General features: G+C 31.7%; 2 protein-coding genes across 8 annotated transcripts; one reads left to right on the top strand and one right to left on the bottom strand.

The window, feature by feature from the left end:
* The first annotated feature begins 1,754 nt into the window (after positions 1-1,754).
* Positions 1,755-7,835, top strand: LOC114383337 (phosphatidylinositol transfer protein 3-like). Of its 4 annotated transcripts, none has more exons than XM_028342991.1 (6): positions 1,755-1,914; positions 5,915-6,053; positions 6,238-6,414; positions 6,505-6,603; positions 6,917-7,162; positions 7,278-7,835. In XM_028342991.1, exons 2-6 carry the CDS (start codon positions 5,985-5,987, stop codon positions 7,545-7,547), a joined length of 861 nt encoding a protein of 286 aa, XP_028198792.1. In that variant the 5' UTR covers positions 1,755-1,914; positions 5,915-5,984; the 3' UTR covers positions 7,548-7,835. The 4 variants fall into 4 exon arrangements, with proteins under 4 accessions (XP_028198792.1, XP_028198794.1, XP_028198793.1 ...); XM_028342993.1 differs by lacking the exon at positions 1,755-1,914 and adding an exon at positions 5,712-5,722 and having other exon boundaries at positions 5,918-6,053; XM_028342992.1 differs by lacking the exon at positions 1,755-1,914 and adding an exon at positions 5,745-5,846 and having other exon boundaries at positions 5,918-6,053.
* A 71-nt stretch (positions 7,836-7,906) lies between these two features.
* Positions 7,907-11,597, bottom strand: LOC114383336 (uncharacterized protein At1g01500-like). Of its 4 annotated transcripts, none has more exons than XM_028342988.1 (3): positions 11,475-11,597; positions 10,097-10,929; positions 7,907-8,411 (listed from the first exon to the last, which is right to left on the bottom strand). In XM_028342988.1, exons 2-3 carry the CDS (start codon positions 10,817-10,819, stop codon positions 8,178-8,180), a joined length of 957 nt encoding a protein of 318 aa, XP_028198789.1. In that variant the 5' UTR covers positions 10,820-10,929; positions 11,475-11,597; the 3' UTR covers positions 7,907-8,177. The 4 variants fall into 4 exon arrangements, with proteins under 4 accessions (XP_028198789.1, XP_028198788.1, XP_028198790.1 ...); XM_028342987.1 differs by lacking the exon at positions 11,475-11,597 and adding an exon at positions 11,118-11,283; XM_028342989.1 differs by lacking the exon at positions 11,475-11,597 and adding an exon at positions 11,118-11,254 and having other exon boundaries at positions 10,097-10,932.
* Positions 11,598-12,141: the final 544 nt, after the last annotated feature.

Genomic DNA, 12,141 nt, shown 5'->3' with positions numbered 1-12,141 from the left:
ATTTTCATTTAATTATAAATTATAATAAAAATAAATTTATAATTTTTTATCATAACTACATTAAAAATCATATAAAAAAATAATTTTTAATTAGTAAATAGTATAAAAATATTTGTACTGATTATTCAAAAACTCATAAAGTTATATTATTTGTTTTACAATAAAGAAAGATAAATATAAAATCAAATTGTTCATATGAAAATGATAAAATATTATATGCAGAATTTAATTTTAATATACTGTTAATATAATGATTTTTCCACTATTAATCAATTAAAAATTATTTTAAATATATTTTTTTAAAAATTCTTATAAAAGTTGAAATCTCACTATACATGTCAATCTTACCATAACAATCTCACTATAAAAATTCTAATAAATTGTGCAAAAAAAATTATAGTATCAGTATATTTAAATTAAATTCTTATATAAATAATATTTTTTATTATATCTTCCGGTTGGAATTTTTCTCCCAATTTCGCATGTAGATTGAAGGTGGAAGTGTCATGATATATACAATCAAATTCACCTAACTTTTTTTTATTGTTCTTTTAAGAAGTGGCCGACTAGCAAGGGCATATCATCTAATGATGATCTAACAACTACGCAAATTTCACAATTTAGGGAAATTTCGTCACAAACGATCAGCCAAAATAAAATAGAGAAATAAGTTTTATGAAATTAAGATGTGTTGATGAAATTAAAAGAAAAGATAATTCGTGACATATCAATGTATCATAACTAGTTCTTTTTTCTTTCGGAAACCTATCAATCAATATCTATCATAGCACCCTACAATCATATAGTTAATATGGCGTCAACCTGAGAAATATATTGTTTCTGAATAGTCAAAAAACTAAAAACGTACAATGAACTCTATCTAGAAAGTGGGGGAGGAAAAAAGGTGAAGGATATGCGCAAGTTAAAGTCATTAATTGTCCAAAGTAAAAATTATTTAATTTTATCAAATGTACATTCCCTTTAACTAGAGATCCATAAATAGGCACCCCACATGTCTTCACACGTTAGGACAGTAAGACTTTCCTCAATTGTACATTTTGGCTAGCTAAGAACCTAGAGGTATATAGAGCCGAATTTATTCATTACCTTTTCATTTTTTTATTGATTAGATAAGAATATTAAATACATTGAATAAAAAAATTAAGACATTAAATATATATTTTTATTTATATTTTTAGAAAACATTAAAAATTGTGGGAGAATTTGTAAAAGAGATATCTCCTCTTTTATTTTTGTTTACTGAATTTAGCAGAGCTGAATTATCAGTAAAAAAATTATATTATCAATTAATAAAAATAGTTCTTATATATTTTTAAAGGTAATTATTATATAAGTTAACAAATTACTTTTGATTAGGTAATAATATAAAAAAATTAAGCTATTTTATACCCGATGGGAGAGAGATAAAAGAAAAAAAAAAAGACAAGTGTTATGATGTAATAAATAATTATGAATGTTGGTTAGGTATTTTAAAAGTGTAGACATTTCTGTATCATTACTTAAATATAAATGTAATAAATAATAATATGATAGTTAAGGAAGAAGAAAAAAAATAACAAAGAAAATTACGAGGTAAAGAAAATGGAAAAAATAAAACTAAAAACATTCTAATTATTAATATTAGTGAATAAAGAAAATTATGAGGTAAAGAAAATGGAAAAAGAGAAAAACAAAGACTATCTATTTTATTTTATATAATTTATTCTTTTGTTGCTGTCATAGTGTCGTTGGTTCTGTTTTCACACGCATGACACACTTCACTTCTCTCCTCACTTTCGGGTCAGTCTTCTGAAGATCTTTTGGGGGGTTGTGAATTTGTGTCTTCCTGGCTCCCAACCCACACGCAACGCAACCATAGAATGGAATGAATGAAGGCAAAGCTTATACTTATAATGTTGATAAATATTTGTGTTTTAATTTAAAATTTATAAATATATTAATTCTATTTTATAAAATAAAATATTTATTTTAGATTTTCTTAAGATTTTGTTTTAATGAGTCAAACTAGTTTGTTATATTTGTTGTGACAAGTGTAGGTTGGTTTTCCAACGGTCATATTTCTAACGGTCATATTTTGTTGTTGCAAAATGTCTATATATTCTCTTTCCTCCTTTCTACAAAGATGACAGAGCTACAGCTACAGTCTCATCCCTTTCTCCCAAAGTTTTCTATTCCTTTTCTTATAAAATAATTTATTTCTTGAGAGTAAGAGCATTGATGTTCATAAGGTTTGGGGATCCTTTCGCTGCACACGATCGGAACCAACGGGTTGTCGTATCTTGGGAGAGGAGCGCAATCAGAATTTCTTACCCGTGCAGTGGGGGCGTTTTCTCTCTAAGGATAGCGTTTACGCGCTTCAACCCAGGCTATATCTTTCTTCCCTTAATTTTTTTTTCTTGTGCTTATTGTATGTTATAATGAATTATTCGTGCGTTGTCAATTAAATTTAATTTGCTACTGCTATTTCGTTTATTTAATTCAAGACTGTGCATCTTCTTCATATTTATTTTCCTTCATTTTTATTTTATTTTCCAACAGTCTTAGAGAGAAAAATGTTTTAGAGAGAAAATGTTTTAGACTTTCTTCTTGCATAGTCTTTTCTACAGTAGCATGATGTTGTATCAAAATATCTATAATGGATATGATTGAGTTCCTTTTTAGTAAGTCTGAAAAATTAATGGATGAAGACACAATGTATTATGCTTTATTAAAAATGTTTTTATTATATTATTTAATTCCTGAAATTTTAAATTAGTATGAGATTGTTGAAAAATATTTTCTTTGTGAATTATATTTTTGTTTAAGATAAAATGCTTTTAGAATTAGTTTATGTGAAAAACTAAAAATATCTCACTACTTCCATTCCTGCCTTAGGAAGTTATCTTTTACTTGATCAAATGATCCTGTGAACACAGGTCTTTAAAATCAAGACATTTGTTGTTAGGTTTTTTAATTTTTATTGTTTAACGTTATTATTATTACTGTAAATATTTTGTTGTTACATGTTGACTGATTGTCTCTTTATATATAACTCATTGATAAAAATAAGTCTGTGAAAATATAACACATAAAAATAATAAAATAAACACTTTGGTGAAACTTTATATTTTGCATGTCGTATTCTTAAAAGAGTACATTATAAACAAAAAAAAATCTTTATGAGTTATGGAGAAAAAGAGAACCAAATCTGAAATATCTTAAAGTGTGGGGGTGTGTGGTAAATGTTAATATCCCTATTAATAAGAAAAGGAAAATTGAAAAAAAAAAATATTAATTATATTTTGTTGGATATTTTCTACATAATACTACTTATAGATTATTAGTTATTAATTCAGAAGTATCTGAAATTTCTAATGGTACTATTATGGAGTCTAGAGATGTGACTTTCTTTGAAAATATTTTTTTCTTGAAAAATAAATTATTAAATCTTTGTATGGTTTGAAACAAGCTCCAAAGCATTGACACAAAAGTTTGATTAAGTTATTCTTTTGTATGATTTTCAAATTAATGATAGTGATAAATGTGTGTATGTGAAACAATTTGATGATAATGGATGCGTCATTTTATGTTTGTATCTGGATGACATATTGATATTTGGTAGTAATATGTATTTCATAAATGATGTGAAGTTTTTCTTGTTTAGAAATTTTAATATGAAAGACCTTGGTTGTGTAGATGTGATTTTGGGTATTAAGCTTATAGAAAAAAAAATGATGGTATGATTTTTTATCCAATCTTATTATGTTGAAAAGCTATATATTAAAGAAGTTTAATTATTTTGATGTGAAACATGTTTCTACTCCTTATGACTCATCCATCAAGTTAAAGAAAAATTTGAGTAAAGGATTTTCTTCACATATTCTCAAAGTATCGGTTCTTTATTGCATTTGACAAACTTCTCTAGGCTTGTCTGATATTGCATATGCAGTTGGTAGATTGGAAAGTAATTGAGAGATTTAATGATACAAACTTGAAGTTCTTATTTTGATGAAATAAAATTGACAAGTGGTTATGTCTTTGCTTTAGATGGTTGTGTAGTATCATGAAAATCTACTAGACAAATTATTATTTCACATGAAAGCAAAAATTATTGCTTTAAATACTGCTACTAGTGAGACCGAATTTCTTAAAATATATTATGTGATTTGTCATTGTTGAATAAGTCTATACTTCCAATTCCAATGCATTGTGATAATCAAATTGTTATATCTAAAGGGACTAGCAAAATTTTAATGAAAAAAAGAAGACACTTAAGAGTGAGACATAAGTCTATAAGAAATTTGATTTCTCATGGTGTCATTTCTCTTGACTTTGTCAGGTCAGAAAATAATATTGTGGATCCGCTTACAAAAAGGTTGACATGTCAACAAGTACTTGAGTCGTCGAGGGGAATGGGATTAAAGACCATTATTTAGTTACAACAATGGACACCCGTCTCCGTGTGATTGGTGATCCCATGAATGGAGTTCAACGGGTAACAACGAAATTGTTTGTTGACTAAAGTACACCAAAATGAAATTTGACGGAGCTGTTCCGTTTCTCATTCCTATGACGAGGTGTATTATAAATTGTGGCAATATTAAGGTTGAGGTATTTATATATGTGTATTTTTGATAAAAAAAACAAAATACCTCTTAATGAATCCGATGACAATTATTGTAGGGGTGAGGGTCACAACTCACTCTTTGAGGATTCACCTAGTGAGTGTGGTGGTGGGGCCGCCACTGTGAGATATGGGCTAATCTCTAAAGGACACTCACGAAACAAGATACAAGCGCAAGGCCGTGTAACGTGCTACCACTGATTAGAACCTAATTGAACGCCAATATTGTAGGGGTTGTGTACTAAAGTCCGGTTAAAGAATATGTAGTTCAAGACAATCAAGTCACTACATTTTTCTCGGATGGAAGTTCATAAACACTAGGTATAAGGCTCAAACCCGGAAGGTTCCTTATACCGAAATACAATATCACATGCTCTTTCTCTTATGTTTTTATACAAATTATCTTTTAGAAAATATATTTTAAAATTTTAAATTATGTGGGGGAATGTTGATAAATATTTGTGTTTTAATTTAAAATTTATAAATATATTAATTCTATTTTATAAAATAAAATATTTATTTTAGATTTTCTTAAGATTTTGTTTTAATGAGTCAAACTAGTTTGTTATATTTGTTGTGACAAGTGTAGGTTGGTTTTCCAACGGTCATATTTCTAACGGTCATATTTTGTTGTTGCAAAATGTCTATATATTCTCTTTCCTCCTTTCTACAAAGATGACAGAGCTACAGCTACAGTCTCATCCCTTTCTCCCAAAGTTTTCTATTCCTTTTCTTATAAAATAATTTATTTCTTGAGAGTAAGAGCATTGATGTTCATAAGGTTTGGGGATCCTTTCGCTGCACACGATCGGAACCAACGGGTTGTCGTATCTTGGGAGAGGAGCGCAATCAGAATTTCTTACCCGTGCAGTGGGGGCGTTTTCTCTCTAAGGATAGCGTTTACGCGCTTCAACCCAGGCTATATCTTTCTTCCCTTAATTTTTTTTTCTTGTGCTTATTGTATGTTATAATGAATTATTCGTGCGTTGTCAATTAAATTTAATTTGCTACTGCTATTTCGTTTATTTAATTCAAGACTGTGCATCTTCTTCATATTTATTTTCCTTCATTTTTATTTTATTTTCCAACATATAAAAGGTTCTCTTTATGTTGGTGTCACTGTGTTTATGTTATGTTCTTTCTATATATGGATCTGCTGTCATAAGAAGAAAAAAACTTCAACTCCTTACTCAACAATTCTTGTTTGTGTAATTTATATCTTGTTAGTATATCCTTGTTGTGGGTTTTGTGTGGATTTTCTTCTGCTAATACTTGTTTGTTTTTCACTCTTAGAGAGATAGAAATTGGTTGTGAAAAACAGAAGCACTTTGTTTCTAAGTAAAAGGAATCTTCAGCTGCCATGTTTCATCGCTGGAGCAATTCTCATCAACAGGATCAGGGAAGCAGCGAGCTTTATGCTGAATCCAAGGTGTGTTGTTTTTTTGTTTGTTTGTTTGGGTGGTATTATGTTTTGTTTCGGAAAAAGTCTAGGCGAGTCAGGTCTCGGAACAGGTTTCACAGCTCGAAGAGCGCTTAGAGTTTGGTAATGTTATGTTAAATTGTTAAGTAAGGATCTTTTTGCTGATTGTGCATGTTAAAAATTCTACAAGCAGATTAAAGAGCTGAAGGGTGTTATCGGACCCTTATCTGGACGCAGTTTGACGTATTGCACTGATGCATGTTTTAAGAGATATTTGGAAGCTCGAAACTGGAACGTAGACAAGTCCAAGAAGATGTTGGAGGAGACACTCAGGTGGAGATCAACCTATAAGCCAGAGGAAATTCGCTGGGTAAGTTGTGGCTTAGGTACTCGTTTTAGATACTTTGGTGCATAGATATGGTCTGAAATACTATAATAAGGTTAATATGTCATTTTTCAGCATGAGGTTGCAATGGAAGGAGAGACTGGGAAATTGTATAGAGCAAGTTTTCATGATAGACAAGGAAGGACTGTTCTTATTTTGAGACCTGGAATGCAGGTATCGTGGTTTGGATTTGGAGAAATTTTGTTAATTGGTTTAAGGTTAAACCATTCAGTATGTGCCTATAGTTGTTCTCATTTTAAGTTTTAATCCATATACGAGAAACCTAAGTTTTAGTCCCCTACATATGCATAAAAGTTAAAATTTTGATCCTCCCCATTTTAATCCATATCTTGAATAAGGACTAAAACTTAAAATGATGACACTTATAGGGACCAAATGATTAGTTTAACCTTGGCTTAAGTTTAACTATTGTTTCTTAGAGCATGATGAATATAGAATCTGAAACATTTTCGTGTACTGAGTGCAGAACACTACTTCAATGGAGAATCAGTTGCGGCATCTTGTGTATCTTTTGGAAAATGCCATGCTTAATCTTCCACCGGGTCAAGAACAAATGTCATGGTTGATAGACTTCACTGGGTGGTCAATAACCAACAATGTGCCCCTTAAATTAGCCAGAGAGACCATCAACATTTTGCAGAATCACTACCCTGAGAGGCTTGCCATAGCATTTCTTTACAACCCCCCTCGAGTTTTTGAAGCTTTTTGGAAGGTTTGTTTGCTTTGATCTTAGTCATGTCATGAAATTTCTGGCACAATTGGGAATTTTAATAGCGATTCCGTTCTTAAGCACACTGAAATTACATGTTATGCTTCTATTGATGCAGATAGTCAAGTACTTCTTGGACAACAAGACATTTCAGAAGGTGAAGTTTGTCTACCCGAATAATAAAGATAGTGTGCAGGTCATGAAGTCCTATTTTGATGAGGAAAATCTGCCCAAAGAACTAGGTGGAAAAAGCATAATGAGTTATAACCATGAGGAGTTCTCCAGATTAATGGTTCAGGATGATTTGAAGTGTGCAGCATTTTGGGGATCTGATGGGAAGCTCTCAAACCACATTGTCAACGGGAATTCTGCATCAGTTCTAAAATGAAGCTCTCATAATGTTTGGATTACCGTTTGCAGGTGGTGAATCTATATTGAAAGTACGTAGGGAGAAGCATGCTTTTGTTACTTTTGAGTTAATAACTTTGGAAGGATTGGAACGGTAATCCAAACATACACTTGGTTTTAGTGGAGATGGTATGGATACTAATCATTGTAAAGCCATTAGCTCCTGGCAAATTAGAACTAGGGGTGCATCCCCAGTTTAATTAATTACTGCAAAGAGGGATTTATAATACAGTTATCATTTATATACTGCATCACTATTCCATCCTGATATGGTGAAACTTGTTCCTAAGCTAGCAGATATATATATATCAAGCTGAGGAACTATTGAAAACTTGACAATGACAATGTTGCTGTTTAAAAAATAAACTACCTCTTCAACTTTAAAAATTAAAAGCCATTTCTGGTAGCAACATTTTTTGACCATTTACATGAACACGCTTTTATTTGCTACTTACAACCTACACAATCAATCACACAATGGATGTCAACCCATGATGATGACAAAATTTGACACTTATGCCATCCTTTGAAACAAGAACATTCTTTAAAGGCTTATGAGGGGGGGGGGGGGGATACCACTGATGAGCATATAAGTTCAAACTCTTAAGGGTTATATGAACCTCCTCTTAAAATTACGAATAGTTGCTTGGTATGAGCGTCCTAACAAGCTAACCCCTATACCAACTCCTACAAAGATGCCAAGCCCAATTCCAACACCAACTCTAACCCCAGCATTAAACCATGATAGTTCACCATCTTCCCCATCTACATATACTGTTCTTGGCCAATACATGCTGTTGTAATCCTCTTCTTGTTCCAGTTTGAAGCTTCTACAGTCAACTACCTACAAAGCAAAAGAAGGGAAGGTTATAGACAAAAACACATACTAATAATCTTAAATACATCGAAATTTCACTGCCATAATTTATTATCACTAGCTATGAAATTGAGATGCAATACCAGGGCAAATTAGGGGGAAAATAATTCTCATGGCACAATCAAATTAGCAAACATATATCAAAAGATCTGTTCAAATGAAATTATTACTACATCCAAAGAAAATCAAGGCATAGAGCAATGCATGTATACTTCCCCAAGTAAATGTTGCAAAGAAGATGAAACCGTTAATGAAAAATCTAGCTCTGAATGCCGATACTCAGAATTAATATGTTTGTGTCATAAAAGAAAGGGAAGACCAAATGTTTCAGTGTAATTTGACAATCTTTTTTTTCAATCCAATTTAGAAACTCCAACCATGTAGATGTATAAAAATGAGGTTGGAAAAGAAGATGGAATATTAGTTCAAAATGAGTCATTATAAAAAAAGACATCATGTTTTTTGCTAAATTAATCTTAGTCTCTCATCTTATTTTTGGTTTTAGTAGGATCTCATAAGTTGAAAAAGTTTTATTTTGGTCCCTCAAATGTCCCAGTTGAACTTAAGTCCTTTTGTCAATTTTATGTATCAGTGATGTTAATTTTTGTTGATGAGGGAAATGCCCTTATGATGTGGCATCTCTTATAGTTTGCCATGTGTCACTACATTGATCAAATTAGTGTGGTAAACTGATAGAAAGATCAATTTAGTCTAGCAAACACTTTAAAGTATCAAAGTGAATCTTTAAAACTTAGAGACCAAATTGAAAAAAAAAAAAAGAAGACGAGATGAAAATGGTATTTTTGCCTCTTTTTTTTTGCCAACTCATCCGGAGAAAGCTTAGCAATCCTCCCCACTGTAAAGTGTAAAACTGCAGATTATGAGTCACTCTAAACTTTGAATGGTATTCATACAGATTCAGATTCATATCTCAGAGAGACAAAATTTGACAAATTGAAACAAATAAAAGGGATGAACATGAGAGGTATAATTATATTCAATCATCCATCCACTATGCAAAGGTGACATATGACAGAAGTATTTAATGCTTATTGAAATCATGGTTATTTGAAAATTAAAACCTTTTGTCTCCTCGGTGTTTCGAGAATGAACTGTAACCATTATCTTACATTTCATGTTTACTTTTTCCAAATGAACAGCAAATAAGCACACATACAGATGCACAGAGGCTACCTACCGAGATTGTGGCCCCCCTAAAAATTGTCCTTAGGGAAGAACCTGCTTTGTAATGTAGGGGACATTGGAGAATACGAAACAGAAAAATAATGAGGTAAATTAGTAGCTCCCCGTAAATAACAAAATACAGTGTGTTGTGACTTGTGCCTGCACATACTGCAATGCCACTTCTTGGATATGATACTATTATTCAGTAGTTGGGACCAATCTAAAAAGTGGTAGCGAACATAGAGGGACCAAATCATAGATAGCATAATATAGAATTTGTATTATACAGCAAAGTTGTCTTAGTCATAGAACATTTATGTGAAATTTCCGGATTATCCAGGGAACTAGTTATAGTTATATGAAATCTTAATCCAAGAAAAACTCATCCCTTCATATCCCTAATGGACTAAATCCAAAGATTCAAGCATCAGAACAACATGCCAAAAAATCATGCCAATTTTTTTTACCTGCAAATCAAGTCCATGATCAGAAACATCTTTCTGGCACTCAGTTGTTTCATATTCTGGAATGGAATCCAAGGCGCATTTCCTGTTATGCTTCTTCCGGCAATTGAGTTGCAGTGTCTTAGTTAAGATAATAGGTGTTCCTGAGAAGCAACCAGCAACATAAACCTCAATTTCAGGACAAGGTAATTCGGGCACAGCAACATGTTTCCTCTTGAAAAAGCCACAACCAGGTGACATTTCTGTTTGACAAATCATACTCCATCTCTTCACACAACTTCTTGATCCACCAACAAAACCATTGCTATTAGACATCTCCAGAACCCCAGAGAGAATGCAATGCTCTTTATCATAAACCTCAAATTTCATGCTCCCGGTAAAACGTATACTATCAGTGTTCACAAAGGTAGCTTCCTCGGATTTCTTATCCACTCTATCCCTTCTCAGAACTGAAGACTCTTCTCCATCAGAGTAAATGCTTCTCCTAACACCGTTCACCTCTAAAAGGGTATCAGGACTAAGAGGAATATGATTGAGAGAGAGAAACTCTGGGGTGGATTCATCAACCTGAATGCCACACACTCTCACATAAAACACTCTTAGATCAAACCAAGGTGATGATGATATCATGGTGCAGGGTTTATAAGGAGAGTATTTAATGATCTGAAGGCTTTTGTTACCAGCTTCTCCATTGCATGATAAATCATAAGGTCCTTCCATATTCATATCCACTCACTCAATCACTGGAATCCTCTGGTGTGGTATAATTGATAAATTGAAAGCATCCTGGGAAGTAGAAGAACCTCCAAAGCCTACATCAGATTCCCAATTGAAACCTGCTTCACAAATCACAATCAACAAAGTACTTGGAATTCTCAGATAATTGAATCAACAAATCTTGTACAAAATATAAGAAAAATCGCACATATGACATTAACATAACATGGTATAAAACTATAAATTAAAATTTAAAGAAACATAGGCAAAATAAATAAATGAAAGGAAGGGAAAGAAGAAAGAGAACTTGAGTGAAGGTGGAAATCAAATCATGTCACGAGGAAAAAAACAGCAACCCTTGAGTTACAACAAAAAGAGGAAGAAAGAGGGCGATGAAGTCTGAAACTAAAGAGCTTATATATCTCTTTAACTAACATACACGTCATAGTTTGTCACTAGGAGCCAAATCTGAATGAATGTGTGTATTTGTAAGATGGTGCACAACCACAAACAAATTAAAATCCCTCTTTTTCCGCAAATAAACTCTAACCATGAAAAATATTTCATCCACAATCTCAGATTATGATATGATATGATGCCATGCCACTTAAACACAAACCACTCATGTTTTATATTATGCAATCAAATTCTAAAACCAAAGTACCTTTCAGATCGTTGATGTTGTCCACCTTTTGATACAATACATCTATCTCCTGCCCCGTAGTCGTGACAGGTTTGCTATTTGCAATAATAATAACAACCTCGTGATCTTTACAAAGCATATAATATAATAGTATCTCTAGAATAGATTATGAAAGTATATAGTATATACTTGTAAGAGTAGGATATTTTTTGTACAAAAAATAAGAATATTATTATATATATATATATATATTCATATTATTAATACAAAATATTTATTAGTAATAATTAATTTTTGTTAAAAAATCTTCCGGGTCATTTTTAATAAAAAAAATTCTTTTCATCTTATTCATGATTTTCAAATTTGAAATCTTACTATAAAAAAAAAAACTCAGATCACCGAGTTCATGTTATATTATTTTATATTATGCTATTGGATCTGTCTTTTTCTTGAGCTAATTTTACAAATTGAAGGAATTATTCAAATATCTAACAACGTGATGGATCATGGAGTATTAGATTGCAAGGAAATGGTTTTCTGACCAGGATGCTTCATCTTATCCGATAATCAGATAGATACGAAGAATTTGCATTTACGAATTACGAGGTCGGTGTGTCTAAAGCCAAAGTGATGTGATTGTCAAGTCTTTTGAAGTGTTTAACCTATTTTTTTGGTACAAATCAGGTTT

Source organism: Glycine soja, chromosome 14 (genome assembly GCF_004193775.1).
Source record: "Glycine soja cultivar W05 chromosome 14, ASM419377v2, whole genome shotgun sequence".
NCBI classification, from domain to species: Eukaryota; Viridiplantae; Streptophyta; class Magnoliopsida; order Fabales; family Fabaceae; genus Glycine; species Glycine soja.
Note: the sequence above shows the minus strand (reverse complement) of the source record. Positions and strands in the feature narration are given on the sequence as shown.